The sequence below is a fragment of the Miniopterus schreibersii genome, assembly GCF_964146895.1.
Source record: "Miniopterus schreibersii genome assembly, chromosome: 13".
Taxonomy (NCBI): Eukaryota; Metazoa; Chordata; class Mammalia; order Chiroptera; family Miniopteridae; genus Miniopterus; species Miniopterus schreibersii.
Genome location: NC_138113.1, coordinates 37900390 through 37922267, shown reverse-complemented (window position 1 = coordinate 37922267; position 21878 = coordinate 37900390). Strand labels below are relative to the sequence as shown.

General features: G+C 39.6%; 2 protein-coding genes across 2 annotated transcripts in view; one reads left to right on the top strand and one right to left on the bottom strand.

The window, feature by feature from the left end:
* PNO1 (partner of NOB1 homolog) overlaps positions 1-21878 on the bottom strand; it is a 197003-nt gene that overhangs the window by 20216 nt on the left and 154909 nt on the right. The gene's annotated exons all lie outside the window — the stretch shown is intronic.
* Positions 393-4832, top strand: FBXO48 (F-box protein 48; the record flags this gene model as incomplete). The annotated part of the gene is given in 4 exon segments (XM_081156416.1): positions 393-413; positions 1975-2060; positions 2062-2284; positions 2764-4832. Coding segments are annotated over 4 exon segments (513 nt in total). The 3' UTR covers positions 2947-4832.

Below are 21878 nucleotides of genomic sequence, written 5' to 3'. Positions count from 1 at the left end.
GGCCCCGGGCAAAACTGGGCTTAGAAGAAAGATGCCTAGTGGGGTCTTAGGAACCTCACCACGGCTCCCCCGACTGTCAAATTCAAAAGCCTTCTGCCTCTCGGGGGTCCTAACGGGAAGGCGCATTTTCTTCCCCAGCGAGCCCCTGCAGGGGGTTACAGACAGACAGCGGCCTTCTCCTAACACGAGGTTCTTTTCAAGAATTCTGTGGCTTGGCTTTGGTTTGAAGTGATGCTGGGGGGGGAGGGGAGCGTGTCAAAAACGTGCGCATGACTCATAACTTGTTTTCACCACTTGGCGCTACTTCCCCAAACCCGCAAGAGGGAGTCCTCTGCTGAACCCAGGCCTTAAAATTCTGACCACCGTAGATAATTTGTGTCCTGACCAACGGAATGGGAACAACCATGGTCTTGGTAGGCCCAGAAACAGACGGGTGAGTAGCTGACCCAAGGAGGGGAATTGTCATGAGCTCAGTTAAAAGTATTTAGCCTTATCTCAAACCCCTCCTCCAACACTGTCCCTCTTTATTATAAAAAGAAGTGCCAAATGGAATAAACTGATTTTGAGTAAGTATAAGCTGTCTTTATATGCAAAAATAGCTCCATGCTTTCAACTGATTTTGGAAGCCTGCACCATGCACCTTAAGTAAATTAACTGAAACTGGACTCTTTTTTTTTTTTTTCCAGTTAAGGAAAAAAGATAACTTTATCTGTGGATTAGTTTAATTTATAATTACAGTTTAATTATAAATTAATTATAGTTATATTATGTATTCTTTTTATTATAGTTTATAATTAATAAATAATAATATATATTATAAATATATTATAAATAAATATAATATATATTATATTTAATTATAGTTTAATTATAAATTAGTTTAATTTATAATTAGTTTAAATTATAATTGGTATAATTTATAATTTATACAAAACACTTTCAATATAGTAATTAGTGATAGAAGTAAAGGTACAAGATTTGTTTTTTGTTTTTATTTATTTATTTTTAATATTTTATTGAATTTATTGGGGTGACATTGGTCAATAAAGTTATATAGGCTTCAGGGGTGCAATTCTATAATACATCGTCTGTATATCGTATTGTGCTTTCACCACCCCAATCTTTAGTTACATGCTATACCAGCTGAATAATAAACATTGTTTATAATGGTGAGTCACTGTTGCTTGATAGCCTCAGTGACTATTACCCTGGTTCATAATTAACTGTGCAAGTGGGATAGCTTCAAGAGGCCATTTTTAAAACACTAATCTTATCACTGAGTTGAATATTTGAGACTTTGTGTCATTCTAACCCTGATCTCAACCTCTTGTCCATTTCAGACAGTATTTGTGTCAAATGTGAACACCTACCCATTAGGTGCAAGTAGATAAACAATTCTTATATAAACTACTAAATGTCCATCAGGTTTATGATTAAGTCGAAAATTGTAGATGAAGAAATTAATGACGAGGCATCAGTTCTCACAGACAATGAGCATTCCGGAGCTTAACAGAATTGAATCCTACACATTTTTAAAGGTGTTTTCAATAAATACTTGGAATATGTTCTCACATTAGGCATTTCTACTAAATTCAATAAAGTGTAGTCTGTGAAGAATCACTTCTCTGTTTTAGATAATGTGTTTTGGGAGCAAGCAGAAACTCAAATGTCTAGTAACAAACGCATGTCCTAACAATATTAAAAAGAAGTAACGTGTTGAGTGTCTCCAGTGTGCAGTTCAGATGTGAAGCTAGAGGACTCATGCATTGTCCCTGTTAATTCAGGCAAGAACATGCACGAGAGGAGCATTACTGGCCCCATTTTACAGACTGAAAAGCTCAAGTCAAGAAAGTTCAAGTTTTTAAAATCATTCCCAGAAAGTTACCTGGCTCGGACTAGAATCCACAGTCTGATCTGAAGAGACTAAGTTTAAACTCTGCCTTGTAGGTTACCTGGGAAGGGAATTAACTAAAGCATCAAGCTATGCAGAATAAGTCCAAGAAGAGCCATCATTCAAGAGTTTCCGACGTAGAACTGAACTCTGTGGCTGCCGAGAAAAACAATGAGTGAAAATACCTTCTGCGAATGGCTGCCTCCGGAGCTTACTGAACAGATCTTCAGTCACCTGGATGTTCAGAGTTTGTGCAGGGCTTCAATGACATGCAAGAGCTGGAACGACAAAATAATACACAATGACGCCTTATGGAAACCTCACTGCTTGGCCTTAAGAGCTGTGTGCAAAAGAGAAATAGATCATGATCAAAATAGTGGTTATTCCTGGAGGGTAAGTGTAATTTTTGCGGCCTGCACTGTTCTTAACAATATGGTGGTCAGTTTGCACCAAACTCTACTTGCTGCTTGGATGAGGTAGGATTTCATAGACCGAATGACATACAGACTGTGTTGGCTTTGGAACTTAAAGTTGGATTGTTATTCTTTTCCTGCAGACCACACTATCTCCCATCCATCCTTCAACATTTTTTAGATCTTAAATGTGGGCATTTTCCTGTTAACCAGAAGGAAAGCAGCTACTTCTTTTCACTTCACATTATCCAAAACCCCCAGCAAACTCTGTGGCTCACACTGTCTGTATACACATATGCATGAATATCTACACACACGCACGTTTAGTAGTATATGTGTATATCAACGCAAATACTTCGTCTTCAGCCCTGTCAACCCGCTTCTCTGGCTTCAAACAAACTCAGCTCACCAGGCAGCAACCCACTACCTTCTGTGATGATGCTGGTTTACCTCTTTTAGGACACACTACTGAGGAATTACCAGAAGAGCCAAGTGAAACTTGGATGGCTAAGCGGCAGATACAGCAACATACGTTCTCCTACTGACCTCCCAGAAACAATCCTGTGCCAGATGGATGCAGAAACATGGGGGGAAATTCTAGAAGCAGAACTGAAAAGACCAATTGACAAACAGATCTCATAACTGTGAGAGTGTAAAACTAAAATGACTCTTAGTTTGTAAAAGGTATTTATCTCTTCATTTTTTTTTGTTCACCTTTTTAAATATTTAACATTTAAAAGTAAAAAATATTGTAAAAGTAAGGCTTTGTTTTTACTTGGCACTTTAGTAAAAAATATTCTTCTGGTTTTACTGTAATATGGAAAAATCATGAAATGTTTTTTATATAAGAAATAATGTACCAGTAGAGTGATTCCAAAATGCATTGTTTCATGTATTTGTGTTAGTGTATTGTGTTACTATCTCTTTAATGAAAAGAGAATTTGGTATTTTCTGCTTAATGATAATTCAAAAATTCAGAAAACCGTTTGAAGAAACTGTCCTAGAGATCATTAAATAGTAGGCATAACTAGGCTCCTGGGAAGATTACCTAAATGGAACTAATAGCAATATGTTTAAGTGTATAATAAATTTCTATTTCAATAACTTTAAAATTTCCATTTTAGTGAAATCAGATTGAATTGTCAAACATTGAAACCATTTTAAAATGTGCTAACTTTGTGGTTTAGTTTCCAATTCACCTGACCATAGAGCTAAAACTTGTGAGATTAAGGTTCCCATTACTTGCCTACAGCCCTGGAATTGCTCTCGGGGACTCAAAAACTATTGTAAGTTTTCAGAACACTGAGCTACCATCCGAATAGCCATACTGCTTTTCCTGGCAGCCTTGTAGCACCACCTAGTGTTCTACTCATCGAAAACCAAGACAGAGGACAGCTTTCTTTTTCTCTCCACGTTTAAAAGAAAGAAAAATACTGTTTCAGAGAACCCTAAATACCTGACCTTGTTAAAGTTTATAGCTTTCCAGGAACCTTTAACTTAATTTTTCTTCTCTTTTTCTTAAAAGTAGATGATATAGTATTCACTGTGCCAGATTGTTCATTCTGAATCTGTGGCCAGTACCATAGTAGGTGTCTGCAAAACATTTTGGTTAGTATGGGGTATTCTTCTTAAACTGTGCTCTATAGCACGAAAAATAAGAATCCAGGAAACCAGTATTTAACATATAGGCAACTATCAGAAAAATGCCCCATTCTCTACAAATTCCCTTTGTTGGATCAAGCAGATGATGATTGATTGTCTATTATCTTCTTAGAGCTGGAAGGGGCCTTAAAGATCAGGCAGTCCAATCTCTAAGACTGTTTGACAACCCCTCGTTAGGAATGTTCTTCCTATCACCCATCATTAATTCTTTTCTTGGTAATCTCTTTTGTAAATTTATCATCTTGACCTGGAAACCATCCCTAACTTCTACCATTCTGGAGTAAGTGGTCCTCTTAAGGTTCCCTGTAATTCTCTATACATACCATTGTCAAAGCGGTCATACTATGTTAAATTGTCTGTTTTATTTGTCTTTCTCCCCCTTTAGATGTGCACTTTTTTTTTCTTTTTTTTTAAATATATCTTTATTGATTTCAGAGAGAGGAAGGGAGAGGAGGAGAGAGAGATAGAAACATCAATGATGAGAGAGTCATTGATCAGCTGCCTAGCCTGCAACCCGGGCATGTGCCCTGACCGGGAATCGAACCCCGATCTCCTGGATCCTAGGTCGATGCTCAACCGCTGAGCCACGCCCGGCCGGGCTAGATGTGCACTTCTTGATGGCAGGGACCATTTGTTTTGTGTTCCCAAAGCCTGGAACACAAAACATTTGTGTTCCATAAACATTTATTAAATTATTTCTGTATTATTTATTTTAATCCTATTCAGTATATATATAAAAAATAATTTACTATATTGTTAGTAGACAAGTATTAAAATGCAATGTAAAACTCATAAGATATATGGTATGCTTGATATTAATGCTAATATATGAATAATTGTTCTGGTCTCTCAAAAGCTGTAAGAGAAAAATTGGAAAGTAGAAATATTTTGTGTGTTTTTTAATAAACACTTGAAAATACACTTAACCCAAATGTTTCACTTACTACTTTTAATTATTGGGTCACCCCAATCAATTTTAAGTATTATTTTTGTGAGTTATATGAATAATTTTTAGTTTGGTTTTTGTAGTATTATTGCATTTAAGTAATTATTTGTATAATAAGTTATGAGGTATGCTCATAGTCTACACTGAAAGGAACATTTTGGAACTCAAAGACCAATTTTATGGTATGGGCTTAGAATGAACTGTACATTTATCAGACTGAGCCATTAGCATCTGGAAACATGAATGGGTGGAGTAATGTGGAAGGAGTCCTCTTAGTCATAGATAAAATAACATGCTAAGTATACACAGTTTGTAAAAGAGGCAAGATTATTGGAATTTCCAGGGGTTTTTTATATTTAATCAGTTCAAGATCTATTTTTAAAAATAAATTTAGAAACCTGTTTTGTAAGTTGCTTCTAGTTTATAACCCAATCTTAGACCAGGAGACAATCAATAAAATCTATATGAATATAAACTTTAGACCTTAGGATTGTGACACATATACAAGGCTAATTTGAAAAATATAACCCTAAACACTTTATCTTTTCTTTTTCTTTTTTTAAATATGTCTTTATTTCAGAGAGAGGAAGGGAGAGGGAGCAAGAGAGAGATAGAAACATCAATGATGAGTCATTGGTCGGCTGCCTCCTGCACGCCCCCTACTGGGGATCGAGCCCGCAACCCGGGCATGTGCCCTGACTGGGAATCAGACATCCGTCTTCTGGATCCTAGGTGGATGCTCAACCGCTGAGCCACCCCCGGGTGGGAAACACTTTATCTTTTTTTTTTTTTTGGCTTTATATAATCTCTCCAAAACTTCAAATGCCTAATGATATTAACAAAAATAAGATGAGTACTAACAACAGGATATGGATTGGGGAGAATAATACATAAGATGGAAGATCATGCCTTTTTATTTGTAGTACAGTTGGAAGACCAAAAACCTCAAATGGATGAAAGTAGGTCAACAATAAACAAAGTTGATTTATTATGATAGTTAACATTTTACCTGACAACCCCAACCCCGAAAGACCGAATAATGTGCCGAGCCTGAGTTAATGTACAAATGACTGGAGTACTTTTAATAGTCAAGATTAAGTCTTACAGCAGTAGCTTCTTAGATTGACATAATATATGTATGTTTTCTCAGATCCAGAATACTAACAATATTTTACAACCTTGAAAAACTTGAGGAACAGGCTGGCTTTCTTCCCTAAAATTGTCTTATCATAATATCTTCCATTGATTAAGTACCTTTTTTAACTCATCAAACAGTCTTGAAAAGTATTTTTTGAACATTAATATTTTAAAGATGCAAAAATTGAGGCTTACAGAAGCAAAGTAACCTGAGTAAGGTGAAACAGCTTGGAAGAGAGTGCTTGGGAGCTGTTTCTGCTACACCGTCCTTGAGACCTGGTCAGTGCTAGCAGCTTCCAGCAGAGGGAGGAATATTTCTATTGAAACCAGACCAAGAGCTTGGGTGTGAGCAAGTTCCTCATTCCAGCTGGGTTTGCTAATCTCAGAAATCAGAAGTCAGAATGTTAACCCTTTTGTTGCAAATGACAGAACTGAAACTAATCGGTTTCACCTCCAGGTGGGAGAGTTGGGCTGAGAGTGAAGTATGGCTTTATGAACATAGGGAGCATAGAACCCCAAAATGGCAGAGAGCTTCTACAGCTGGAAATTTAAGATGACAGTGGATATAATTCTCCAATGAATAAAATTTCTATCACTCTCTGCCCTTCAGTCCTGACCTGATCACACAATAGGTTTCTACTTTAATCTCCATGGCACAATTAAGAACATGTGAATTTAATTTTGTACTTTTTGTCCCCCAAAAAAGAATGTCCAATTGTTCTGCGCAGATGTTTTCCTAGAGGGCTATAGATTTGTTCTTTAAATCTTTATCCCAGTGTCTCCACTGACTCTGTAGTTCTATGACATTGGGCTGTAAGTGTGAATATATTCTACTGAAGCAACAGATGTGAGCTCTGGGTTTGTTGGTTCCAAGAGTTTAGAATTAGACATTTATGGTTTAACAGTCTTGAGGTTAAAGAAATTTCTCACCCTTTTATTAAAATTGTAAGTTCTCGCCTATGTCAGGTTTGTATTTCTGGTTCCGGTTTGCAATGCAGAATGAAGCCTTAAATCCTTTAAGTAAGAGAGGTATTTATTTTTATTCATAATAAAATCAGCTGATCACAAATATAGGTACTTCCAAATATGGACACAATCATTGCACCATGGTTTTTGTATGTAAACTAACCACTCTTAAGATATTTGTGAAATTCTGCTCTTCTGAAATCACTTTCTCTTTTTATAATATTGTTTAACTGCAGTTTAGTAACTTCCCTTTGTAGGAATTTCCCATACTATCAATATTCAGAGAGTAAAAAAGAAGTCTTAACTCATTTATATAAAGTTTGAAATCAGGGAACTTTTTGAAATTTAGTCCTTAGCTTCAAAATTACACTTCATACCATGATTTCCATTTTTGAAAACTGACCTCAGTGTAGCAAAGTGGGTCCGATTATGTTTGAAGTTGAATTCCCTCGAGACACAATTTCACTAGGAAGGAGCAGGTTACATAATATGTTTATGTCACCTGTGAATGCCCACGCAGGGTTATATTCAGTGTTGAAATGTCAACCAAATCACCAAGTCTTTGAACCAATCTTGTTGGTTATCTAAGGCGGAGGGGGTTTTGTTTGTTTTTTTTAATGACATAGAACAAGTTGGTTGTTTTGTTTTTATATTTCAAGCAATCAAACATTTTGCAAATATACATCATTGAGTCGCTGCTACCACATTGTGCAGCCAATATTAAGCAAAGCATAGAAAGAACTGTCCGGGTATTAAGCAATGGGACTATATTTAGTTCATCATCATAAATCAATACTGTTTTCCATATTTTATTTTCAGAACAGGGTGTTCTTGGTGACTCTGTAATGAACACTTGTATGTATTATATCCTTGCAAAATATTTTATCTTTGAATTTAAGTTTTGTAACAAGTCCAGCATTAACATCGCAGGAGCATAATCAGTTGACCATTTTATATTAAAACTTCAAGACTTTTCAAAACACAGGATTATAAGTAGATAAGGGAGTCGTTCCAGGTTTGAGACCTGAGACACTCCAGCATTCAGAGATGAAGAGGAGCGAGCCAAAGAGGCTGAGAAATGATGTAGAGGGGAATCTAGAAAGTAAGTGAGATGCTTTAAGGAGGGAGGAGGGATCGGTCACATCAGGTACCATTGATAGATCAAATAATAAGACTACTGGGACCTTTGGTTTTAACAATTATGTGTCTAATAAATTGACAGGTACAATTTATTGCATTTCTAAATCTAATTGGAAGTATAGTTACTCAGGAGTTAAGAAAACACCTGAGAACTTTTAGGACACATTGCATGGAAATTTTTACTTATTTGTGGCATTTCCCTAATTGATTCTACATGACCTGGATTCCACCGCTGCTTTGGTCTTCCCTTCAGGCCCTTCTTCTCCCCCACCTCCCACTCATACTTTGCTTTTACCACACTGACATTCTTGATGTCCCTCAAGCACATCCTGCCTCAGCCCTTTGCACCTGTTTTCTCTGTCTGGATGCTTTTCCCCCAGATATCAACGTGGCTCCTTTAGGTGTCTGCTCAATGTCATCTTTTTGGAGAGGACTTCCCTGATCACCTTCACTGAAAGAGCATCATCAGCCTTGACTCTTTATTCCTGTTATCTGACTTTTCATGTAAGAATTATCACCACAGTATAATTTATCTACTTAACAAGAATGTAAACTCAACAAGATCAGCAGCTAAAACAGTGCCTGGCACATAGTGATTAATCAATACATATTTTGAATAACTTAAATAAATAGAATGAAAAACAACTGGCAGGATATTTTCATGGAAATTAGATACATCATAATTATCAATCTCCCAAGAAGGGTGAAAACCCCATCTTTGATTAAAAGGCATAGTTTTAGAATCCACAGGCAAATGTCTTGTAAACAGCCCCCCAGCCCCCACCACACACACACACACACACACACACACACACACACACTTCTTTTTAATAAAACATAATAGCATTCTTTCAAAGCTCTAGTGTAGATTCTGTCTTATTTCTAAATACCCTCCAGTGACAACTGTTTTTGAAATTTCTAACTTCATTTGAATAAATTAAAAAATACATACTATATAAGCTTTAGTTTGCACACTAATTAATAGAAGACTCACAAAATAACAATGCCTATGCATTACTTTAAATTTTCTTCCATTTTTTAAGCCAGTCAGAAAAAGACAAGTACCACATGATCTCACTCACATGTGGAATGTAATGAACAAAATAAACCGATGAACAAAATAGATCCAAAGACATAGAAGCATGGAGCAGACTGAGGGATCTCAGCGGGAAGGAGTGGGGGCGAGAGATTAACCAAAGATTGTGCATGCATACATGCATAACCCAAGGACACAGGCAATAGTGGGGTGGGTGTGGGGTGGAGGGGTCAATGGGGGGAAAAGAGAGGGACATCTGTAATACTTTCAACAATAATGATAAATTTAAAAAATTTTTCTTCCATTTTAAATAATAATTTGTCTAAGTTAACTATTTAAATTTTTATTGAATTTATTGGAGTGACATTGGTTAATAAAATTACATAGGTTTCAGGTGTACAATTCTATAACACATCATCTGCATATTGTACTGTGCGTTCACCACTCAAAGTCAAGTTTCCTTCCCTCACCATTTATCTCCCCTCCCCCTTTCCCTCAGGTAATCACCATACTCTTGTCTGTGTTTATGAGGGGTGTTTTTTTTTCCTGTTTGCTTAATCCCTTCACCTTTTTCACCCAGCCTCCCAACCACCCTCTCCTCTGAGAGCTGTCAGTCTGTTCTCTGTCTCTATGACTCTGTCTCTATTTTGTTTGTTAATTTATTTTGTTCATTAGATTCTACGTGTAAGTGAAGTCATATGGTCCTATATTTGTCTTTCTTTAACAGACTTATTTCACTTAGCATAACACCCTTCAGGTCCATTCATACTGTCACAAAAGGTAAGATTTCTTTCTTTTTTACAGCCTAGTAGTATTTCATTGCGTAAGTGTACCACAGCATTTTTATCCATTCATACACTTGGCTGCTTCCAAATATTGGTTATTATAAATAATGCTGTAATGAACATATGGGTTCATATATTCTTTCAAATCAGTGTTTCGGGTTTCTTCAGATAGATTCCCAGAAATCAAATTGCTGGGTCATATGGCAGTTCCCATTTTTAATTTTTTGAGGCAGTTTCATACTATTTTCCACAGTGGCTGCGCCAATCTGCATTCCCACCAACACTGTCTAAGTTACCTCTTCAATAAACGATATTTACCACATGTTGAGGCTTCCCTTTTTAACTAACCCCTTCACTGATTTTAGAAATTCCAGCTTTCAAAAACCTTCAAGCTTTGAAAGAGAAAGTCTACAAAGCAGTCAGCTAATTAGCCTTTGTAGCTACCAGCCGGGTGTCCAGCTGGAGCAGAAGAGACAGGCGCCTTTCCGTGTGTGCACCGCATGCACACACTCCACGGGCTATGCAACGGCGCCCCTGGCACCTTTGCTTCGGTGTGACACTGAAGCACATGGAGCAAGTCAAATCGGGGAGCGGTTACAGCTTTCCTGACTCGTTGGACAAAGACAAGAAATGCGTAGGCAAATGCAGTTAAAGAGTGGGGATGGAGAGGCTGTGGGGGACCCGACGGTGAAGGGCTCCCCGGTCCCTGGTGCCCTGAAGAAGCGTCCATGGAGGGAGAGAACGCTGAGGACAGGTGCACCCATGCGTAACGGTGGCCCCGGGAATGTGTGTCAAACGGTCAGGTAGCAGGGTAGCGTTAGCAGTTTGCATGTGCCCCTTCCTTCGCCTTCCTAAGAGTGAACACCTGACCCTGTCATCTACCGGCACAGGAAGAAGAGGGCAGAATTAGAATTGCCAATAGGTTGTGACAGAGGCCATTGGGGGCTTACTTTTGTTTTATTTTCTCAGCCTGGCTGAGAGTAGTCAATCAATAAGTAGCTGTTGAAAGACTGAAATGAGTAAAACAAGGGGGGAAACTTTCCATTTTTAGGGAGGAGGGAAAAGGCCTCTCTGTACCTAATTGCAGATTAGCCCAAAACAACAAAAAACACAGAAACAGCAATACAAATTGCATCTTCAGTGTGACTAGGAGGTGTGGAACTGAAACAGTAGGAAAGCAGAGTCGATGGGGGAATGAGAAGTGACTTAGCAGAGGAAGGTCAATGATAGAGCATGCAGGGAGAGATGCCAAAAAGAACCTAAGTGAAGTGCATTGTGGAAACCCAGAATGGCCAGGAATTGAAGGAGCAATGCCCCGAGGAAGACAAACATGGAATTCCAGGTCAAAAATAAATTTTACTCAGAGTTTTGAAGGCCCTGATCTATTCTAGTTTCAGTGTTGCTGTTGAGGGGTCCAATAACATTCACGTTTCCAGGTCCTTGTGCGTGCCCTATTTTTGTGTTTCTTTTTCCTCCGATCTTCTTAAGTTTCACAATGATATGCCTGGAAAAATCAATAGCACATTCTTTGCTTAAAAGCTTCCATTTTTGTATCATAAGCTCTTTTCCTTTTTAAAGAAAAGCTTAAGTCAAAGCCAAGCTTGGTATTTTTTCAGCCTTCACCCCACTCACTGCCTTAGAACTTCACGTTGGTGTTCTACCTATATGTTGGATGGGTTACAAAATTACCAGGTAGTTTGCTGCTCCATCAACTCCAGTGTCGTAGCTGCAGTGCTTCACCGATGGAACATAAGAGCCTGTGTAGCAGTTAAGAGAACTAGGACTTACCAGTCCCCCTTGTTTAACATTAAAAGCAGTATGAACCACCTTAATCATGTGCCTTATCCTACCCAGAAAATGGATTTTACACGTATTGTCTAAAAGTTTGAAATATGCCCACGTACACTGGATCATTAACAGTCTATAATATTTGCTGGACTCTCTCTCAGGAGAATGGAATGACAGGCAAAGAGAAAAGTTTCCAGCAGTTAACAGAGCCGGGCTTCGGGGTAGATCCCGCAGGCTGCTGTGCAGGTAGCATGTATTCGTTGCTCTGGAAAGGTCCTTCTCCATCAAAGGGAAAATTATCTTTTGTAGTGAGGGGTGAGTTAACCCTGGTGTTTCTTGAGATGGAAGTCGCAACTGATCTTTCTTTTCCTCTCTTGATATGCATTTTGCCACCCCACCCCCAGAAACCCAAGTTTCATATTTTTTATAGCTGAATTTTCTATTATATTTTAGAGAATGGCCAGGATAGAAGGTTGAATCATCATGGGACATGTTATAAACTTGTGAGCACAAGAGTAAGCAGATCCAGGAATAATCGGTACTAGAAAAAGACCATTTGGGGAGATGCCACTTGAAAATGGGATCAAGATTTTATTGTTAATAGTTTTAAAAAAATTTTTGTTGGGAATTTATCTTGAAAACTTTAATTATAAATTAAGAAACTATAACAGAATAATTGTGGTAAGCAGGATAATGCCCCCCCCCAATAAAAGACATTCATATCCTAATTCCTGGAGCCTGTGAATATGTTAACTTATATGGTAAGAGGGAATAAAGTTGCTAATCAACTAACCTTAAAACAGGGAGGTTATACTGGATTATTCAGGTGCAACAAATGCAATCACCAGAGTACTTAAATGAGTATAAGTGAGGCAGAAGAGTCAGACCCAGAGAGATGTCATCACTTGGCCAATGTTGCCTTTGAGAGAGGAAGGAGAGTCCAAGCCAAAGAAAGTGGGAAACCTCTACAAGCTCAAAAAGGCAAAGCAAAACCCAGCCTGTGTTCTCCCCTCCAGCCTCCAGAAGGGGATGCGGCCCTGCCAACACCTGGATTTTAGCCCACTGAGACCCATTTTGGACTTCTGACCTCCAGAATAATAAATGTGTGCTGTCTTAAGCCGTTAAATTTGTGGTAATTTATTACAATGGCAATAGGAAACTAACACAATTTTTTATTGAAAGACAATATACAATTATATTCAAAAGCACACTAACACTAAATGTACAGATCAAAAATTTGTCTTCCTCGTATTAATACACAATTTCTGGATCAAGTTATAGAATATTCCAGCATCTTATGAGACTTCCTCCTGAGGATTCCCAGATTACATAACATGCCCCCAAAAGTAATCAATGTTCTGACTTTTACAAACATTAGTTTTGCCTGATCTTAAACCTCCTGTAAAAAAAATCATACATTATATTCTTTGGAGGTCAATTTCTTTTATGCAACATGACAGCTACAAGATTAATCAATGCAGGGTAATAACTTGAAATCTTACCACAAGCACTTTTTATTCTTGGGGCAAATTTTATTACTCCCTTAGCTGCTTCAGAGGGGTGAGCAAAGCTCAGCTACAAAAAAGGGAAACAATGTTCAGCTTTCAGTTCCAAGCTAGGCTTTCAATGCCCATTTTAGAGATAATAGTTGTGCAAGCCAATGTTTTCCTTAGCGAGTGCTCAGTTTTATTGGGAGAATAAAGGATTGTGATGTTCAGTTGAGCCAATGCTGCAGGACTAGACAGAGTTCATTTGGAAGCTAACGAGACACTAGGGAAATATAAGGGTAGGATCTATAACAATGTTTTCCGAAATATAGGCAAGGCTCTTTTTAAAATCCATACGGACCAATTCCTTTCCCCAATTGCTGTGATGTTAAAAAAAACTCCACACTTTCCTCACACGATCAGCTCTATCACCTTAGAGGGGAGGAAGGACAGCCCTAAATTTGAACCTTAAATACTCAGAACAAATGAAAAGAGAATCCAGAGTTGATTCCTTTGGAATTCTTGTAAATTTTCTTCACTCTCTTACCAGACATGTTTACCAGGGAGCATTCTGGCTGAACAAAAATCCGCTCATGTGATGTGAGGCCAGACATGGGTATTGTGGGAGGGATATTTCAGACAGGAGTGATTTGATAAACAGTCTGCTATTTAGTAAAATGTTGGTGATATTTATATTGGTTTCGTTTCCTATACAGCCTTCTAGACTTGGGGGTTGAAATAACCAGCTGGAGTCTCCACACAACCCATGTGTCCAACTCATCCCCACTGGGCACCCCGTTCTTTCCTTAGGATCACTAAGGACTTCTGAGGTCAAGGACTTTTCTCACTCCTTGCACTACAGAGAGAATTATGCTCTCTTCTCAACTGAGTCCCTAAAACGTCTATTCCTCACCTCTCTCCTCAAGCTCCTAACAATCCCTCTCCCCTGAATCCCCCTCAGCGGGTGGCTTCATCTCTTATTTAGAGGATGGCAAAGGTCATTCAGCATAAGCTCTACCCTTTTTCTTCCCCTCAACTTCTAAAGAATTCTATTTCTACATCTGTCTTTATTTCCGTTTTCACATCAGTGGTGTCCCTTCTGTTTTCCGTGGCAAATCTCCAATCCAATCCTTCTTCGCCTCCTTTAAAACCCTCCCTCTTCATCTCCCTCCCTTCTTCCCCTGTCCAGCATAGTCCTACCTTCACTCTACAATTTACAAATACTCAGTTCTCCACTAAGAGAAAAATCTTCCACTTGGTTCTGACCACTCCTCTGAACCCCACCTCTACTTGGATGACTCAAAACATGTCACACTTGAGCAAAACAAACCCTCTCCACCCTACCACCCTTTCACAGCCCTCATCTGCACCTCCCACATTCTCCCCAGAGCAGCAAGTGGTTCCACTGTTTATCCAGTCAACTCAGCTCAAAAACCTAAGAGCCATCCTTCACTTGTCTTTTCCCTTCTATCCCAACACTTAGCAGGTCCTAAATGTTGATTCCACCCCCAAAACATATTCCAAATCTGGCTCCTTCTCTCCATCTTCAGTGCTGCCAGCCTGCCCTAAGCCACCCTTCTCTCTTGCCTGAGTTACTCAGCAGCTTCCCACCATGTGTCCAAGCTTCGCCTCTTGCTCTCCATAGGCCATTCTTTACCAAGTAGCCAAAGAGAATTCAAAAGTTGTAAATCAGATCATGTCACTTCTCTAACGTATATACCAATGGTGCCCCTTTAGGCTTAGAAGAAAACCCAAACTCCTTCCCTGTCTCTCTGATGTCTTCCAGCACTTTCCCCTTGGTTTATCAAGCTCCAAGCACAATGGACTTCTTTTTGTTCCTTGAACATGTGACACTTGGTCCTACCTCAGTATCTGTGCCCTTTCTCTCTCCAGCCATAGACTAAAATGTGTTTGTTTTGTGCCTTGTTTTATTCTCATCAGTAGCACCTTCTGTCTGAAGTCGCCTGAAGTTGTTTACAGACTGTCCCTCCACACAGGGTAACAGTGGGGATCTGGCCTGCCCCATTCCCCTAGCAGTGAGCAAGCACCAGGTGGGCCCTGGTAAATGAGGGCCTATTGAACAAATAAAGGAGTGAGATACCCCATTACTCCTGAAAGTTACAAACCACTTCTCTAAAATTCACTGTAACACCTTCTGGAATAGTCTACAACTACTGCTTCCCCTTTTCACTGCACCCACCACTTTTTCTGTACTGTGACCTTTCTCCTCACCATTCTTCTGGAACTGCTCCCTTGACAGTCACCATGGTGCTTTCATGACCAAAACCAACTGCTTTTTTGAGGCCTCAGCCTCCTTAATCTCTGTGCATTTGACACTGTTGACCACTTCCCTTTTCTTGCAAAATATTCCTTCTCCCCAGCCTTCTGAGGGTCTTCTGTAAACCGCTTCTTCACCAACCCCTCTTGGCTGCCCCCTCGCCCTGCTCCTGATCTCCATCCGTGGGTCTTCCCAGATGCCTGACATAAAGCTGTGTCAATTTCTTATTTCTACAGTCTTCTTTGACGAACACATCTCCGAGGATTTCAGCTTTTACGTCTTTGCTCATGAGTCTAAGCGGACCCCTGGTCCCCACTCTCTCACCTTAACTTCAAACTCATACGCCAAACCCACCCTCACTCTGTGACGTTCCTCTCTCCGTTCAAGATCTCCTCTTCTCAGGGGAGCAAGACACCAAAGTCCTGAGTGCTTCCTAACTTTCACCATCTTAGTCAGTGCTATCTGTAGATCTTTCCTCCGAAACAGCTGTTTCATCTTTATTTCTACTACCTACGCTCCATTACCTCTTGTGCAGATAAACTACAATAGTCCACTAACTGATGTCCCTGTCCCTTGAGTCACCTTCTTTCAAGCTGCCCAAATGGCCTTTAACAAATGACTTCTCATTGCCGTCAAGGAAAAAGGGAAAGCTCAAATTCTTTCGTTAGTCATTTAACACAAACAGAGCTCAAGCCAGTTTTCTAGACTTTCCTTAATATTTCCCCTTTCTCACTTCTTGAGGCATTTTCTAAGAATGGATGTGTAGTCTCATCACAGTGGTCGTCTATACAGCTCACCAGCATTAATTTTTATAAACAGATCCTAAGCCCCAGAGGGCACGATGGGGTCTTCCCTTTTCTGCACCTATATAACACCCAGCTCAGGAGATGTCAAGTTAACATTTGTCCAATCAATTTCTTTTGAAGCATAGGTCTTCTAAGTTCGTTATTTGCGGAGCAGAAGAATCAGGTCGTGGATAGGAGAAATATTCATCGATATGATTGAAATCTCTGAAATTTTTAACACTATTAACCCCCATGCATGGAACAACCAGCTGAAAATGTTGTTATATTTCTCTCATTGACAAAAAGATTTTTTTAAGTGTAGGTGAAATTCAGCTCAATTTTCATCCTTATAAAGTGTCCTCTTGATTTCCTATCCCACCTAGTTATCAGCTATTTATCTCTGCACAGTCAAGTGTCTTGAAAGAAGAGTCTACATTCCTGTTTGTCTTTAAAGTATACACTTAGCCAGGTTGATCTCACTTTTCTTCAGGAACCACATAGTGAGCGCTCAGTAAATACAGAATGCACGAGTGAATGCATGCATGGACTTTTTTTCTCCCCGGGCCTTCTAATCCATTATTACAGCTTCAAATGCCCATAGACAAGCCCATTATGCCAAAATGTAAAACTTCCCTTTTGTCTTTCCTCTTTGCTTCAGTCCTAAACCCGTAACTACTACTGGGCAGTCCCTTCTAGAGTCCTAACTAGAACTTTACATTTCGTATTTTTCTATCTAAATGCATCACCTTTCTCACTAACTAGGCTGTCCCTTTTTATATTTCTTCCATGCATCAATGAAATGACCATTTGCCAGGTTGCTGAGCGCTCAACCGGAAATCATCTTAGATTCTTTTCTCTCTCGTTGATTTTTCCTCCTAAGTCTCTTTCAAGTCTGTCTCCTACCCTCTTTTCTTGATAATATCCATTCTTCAAGGCTTCACTCAGTTATCACCATCTCTAGGAAGCCTTCTCTCAACAGCCCAGCTCTCCTTCTTTGTCTGCCCATCACAGCACTCAACAGTCACAGGGTGTTGGAACATCAGCACCCGGCTCTTTGAGGGCAGAGAGTAAGGCTTAGCTCCTCATCCTCATACATTCCAGACATGGGATGGACCTTCTGTAAATATTTGTTCAGCTGTTGACTGAAATAAACTCTCACCTTCACTGCTGTGATCCCAAATTATGACAACAGGCTTGACTACCACTGTCTCCCGCTCCAAATACTCTCCATAGTATTGTCAGAATTTGCTTGTAAAACACTAACGTGAACAGTTCGTAGAGAGGCCCAGAGAGCAAGAGAGACAGGAAGGAAGACATAATAGAAAGAGTCGGCTGCTATTCCAACTGGGTCACTCACTGGGACAAATGACCAAACTGGGGCAGTGAGTCTTCCGGCCGTATGTTGACATCATTTACTAACCCAAAGACAAGGCAATGAGAAAGTTATCATCCTTATGTGTCAAGAACTGACCAAAAAAAAAGAAAAATCCATGCAGTAATATTGGATTTGCTGTTCTTCTTCTGAATTGTTACTAGACCAGAGTTCATTTAGAAAGACAAGGGAAAATCATAAAGGATCCTGACATGTTTGACTGTGGCCCTTGGAGATGAGGAATCTAAAAAAAAAAAAAATTGACATCGATGGAGATTTCAGAGGGTAGGATAGTGGGGAAGTTCCTCTTCCGTGTTGACCCCGTCAGGATAGCGAGGGTGTTAATGACGCAATAACAAACAACCCCAAGCCCCAATGGCTTAAAACAGCAAACATTTCTTTCTCGCTTACATTACACATTGTGGGTTGGGTGTAGGATCTGTTCCATATCTTTGACATTCTCACTTTAGAAACCATCCAGACAGAGGAACTACTGTCTGGAACCACGTTATCCAATAAAAGCATGATGCAAGCCACAAAGGCAAGCCACATGCATAATGTTACATTTTCTGATAGCCATATTTTAAATAGTAAAAAGAAACAAAATTACTTTTAATAATGTCATTTATTCAACCCACTGCATTCAAAATAGTATCTTCAACAATAAATATTTCCCTAATGACTAATGATGTTGAGCATCTTTTCGTGGGTTTATTTGCCATCCATATATCTTTTTCAGTAAAGCATCCCCCCTTTTTAACATGTTGTTTGTTTTCTTATTCTTGACAAAACATGACCTTTGATCACACAGCAATTTTTTCCCTGTGCATGCACGCAGTGATATCTGTAGAATTAGGTTAAAAAAGTTCTAAGTACATATGTATATGAACACACACACACTAATGAGGTCAGGAAAATGCTTTGGAACATATAATGTTAGAGCATAGTCTTCAGAAGCCTCAAAACCAGTATCCTCAGGGCAGAGCTATTTGCATAGCTGTATCAGACCACAGAGGTTTCCCTTTAAACAAAGAAAAACCTAGAGCCCTTGTTGTAGCTGGCTGCGGCCTAACAGGAAATGTTGCTCCCACTGATTGTGCATGAAGAGCGGGTGCAGTAAGGCGGGCATTCCCATGGCAACAAGACACATAGCCAAAAGGTGGTAAGATCCAAATATATAGATATATCCAGGACAGAGCCGAGCACTTAAGCACATGGATTCAGAAGCCAGGCAGACCCTGGTTTGAATTTCCTTGGGCTGCTGGCTCAGGGCTCTTGGGTAATCTTATTAACCTTCATTTTCTTCATTTGCAAAATGGGGGTGAAGCTGCCTCACATGGTTATTGTAAAAAATAAGTGAAAAATCTGTGTGGTATGTAGCAAAGTTCTTGGCATCTATAATAAACACATTAAGTTCATCTCTTATTATGAAAGGAAAGTTTAAAGTGGCAGTTAAGAGCATGAACTCTGGGACTTGGGGACCAGCCAAACTGGGCTAGAACCCCAACTCTGACAATTCTTAGCTGTGTGGAATCATCACCTCGAATTGTCACACTTCACCTCTCTGTGACACGATTTCTTCATCCATAAAATGGGAATGATATGATATAAATCTCCTAGGGTTGCTGTGAACATTAACTGAATTTATATCTGCCAAATACTCAGATGGTGGTAGCAGACAGGCAGTGCTTGCTCTCGCAGCTGCAGGGCTCCCCTCAGCTCACATCAATGTATAAGGAGCCTCCCGCTTGTGACTGGTAATTCCTTTGCTCACATTACTCAACCAACAGCTGTTTACAGAGCACCCATTATATACAAACATGGAAGTAGGTGTTAGGGGGATTAAAAAAATTGTAAAACACAGACATTTTTCTGATCCCAGAAAACACAAACCCTAAAATAGCATGGTTAATAAGTTCAACCAATAGAGTATACGACTATTGCTAAATTCCTAGTACGAATAGATGATTGAGAAATTCAGACGCATAAGGTCTGCCATGGAAGTAGAGGGAATTACAAAGGGTGTGGGGGAGCTAAGGCATTAAGCTGGACCTTGAGGGGGGCATAAGAATGAGGGGGTCAGCCCTGGCAGGTGTGCCTCGGTTGAGCATTGTCTTGTGCACTGAAAGGTCACCAGTTGGATTCTCTGTCAGGGCACATGCCCAGGTTGTGCGTTTGGTCCCGAGTCGGGGTGCATATGAGAAGCAACCCAATAGACAGATGATTCTCTCTCTGTCTCCCTCTTCCTTCTTCTCTTTAAAATCAATAAAAACATATTTTAAAGAAAAACAAGAATGAGAAAGCCAGAGACAAGAAACAGAGTGTTCTAGGTCTTGGGGTGCATGAGCAAGAGGAGTTTCCAGAAGCATGATGGTCTTCCCAAGGATGAGTGAGGTGGGTGTATGTCTGGAGTGGACAGTGGGCAAAGGGGAAATCAGTTAAGAAAGGCAGGTGGAGGCCAGCTCGTAAAGAGCCTTAAATGCTAGGCTATAGCTTCAATGTCTAAACTGTAGGCAGTGAGGATGTAAGCAGTTTACTAGTAATTTTTACCTTTACTGTTGATAAAAAAATTACCCACTTTTTTTTTTTTAAAGTAGAAATGCAAACATAAAGGCCCCACTGCACACTTACGAAATCAGAACCCCTGAAGCGGAGGCTCAGGCACATGTTCAGTGAAAGAATTCCACAGGCCATTCTGACAGAGACCAAAAGTTGAAACCCACTGACACGGAGCCTATGGAGATTATGTTCTCAAAACCCAGCACAGGGAATTTGTAATTGAGTAAATTAATACCTTATGGGCAAAAATAACCTTATGAAATATATATGAAAGAAAATGTCAATATATTTATACTTTACAAATGAAAAATAATACTATAGAATTCATTGCTGGCACATAGTAAATGTTCAATAAATATTTATTTGTTAAATTAAAAAAAAATTTGGATTACTACGAATGGCTTCTATGGCAGAGGAGTGAGAAGAAAGGGAGCTAGGATTTGCTGGGTGTCCATACATACCAGGTAACTTACAGGTAGCATTTCATTTAGTCCTAACAAGAGCCCTACGAGGGGGACATTATTATTCTCATTTTAGGGGTAAAGAAGTAGATACTCCTATATGATGGAAATGCAGTAAGTCACAGACTGGGCATTCAAACACATGTGCCAGCTCTAAACCATGGCATTTCCCACTGTATCAAACACCACCACCACCACCCCAAACAAAAACAAAACACTGTTCCCTTGAAACTTAACTAAGCAGCAAATATTGTATCATAGACACTCTCTTCTCTTTCTCTCCTCCCTCAGGGTCTAAATTTTAGCTTTCCTCTGCCCTGAAACTGAGCCAGAGTCACTGAGAGCTATCATCTCAAGTTGTTTTTTTAAAGCAAGCTTCTCCTTTCTTTCTCTCCCTCCTTTCCCCTCTGACATCTCCTAATCCACTCTACTCAGTTTTGAAATTCATTCAGAGAGCACAAAATGGAACCTGAAATCTTAAGTAACTCCTTTTGTGGTTTTCTTTTTACCGGAAGGCTGACGTGGGGTGACGGCAGAAAGGATTTGTTTATAGTGGGCTCACCCAGAATCCTAAGGAAATGATGCCAGTGCTCTGGTTAATGCTGGGAAACGGTTGTTATTTTCATCTAAGCAAGTTCTTCATTCTGCTTTTGAAAGTCATCCCCAGATGACTGCTGGAAGAAGTTTAGCTGCTGTCTGTGTGTCTGTGTCTGTGTCTGTGTCTGTGTCTGTGTCTGTGTCTGTGTCTGTGTCTGTGTCTGTGTCTGTGTGTGTCTACCAGGGACACTTCACAGAGGTTCAGATATAACATCTATGCCTATTCTGTAAACATCAACTTTGAAAAGTCACCCCTTCGTTCCACCAGGAAGAATTAATTGCTCGTGTTAGGAAGCTGTGATAACGCTTTGAATTCTCTGCAGATCCTAGGTACAAAGATGCAGATTGTGTAATGAAAATCCTAAGGAGTGACGGTCACCTAGACTCCAATGTGAACAGTGCCCCTGGAGTTGAGCAGAGCACATCCCACTCAACCATATACAGCGGCCCTTTAGAGGGAAACTTCTTTTTCCCTGATGCAAACAGTTTTCTGTATCCTTAATAGTTAATGGCCATTTACAGACTCTTTCTCTTGTCTGAACATTATAATCAAGGTCTCATAAATTAAAAATCAG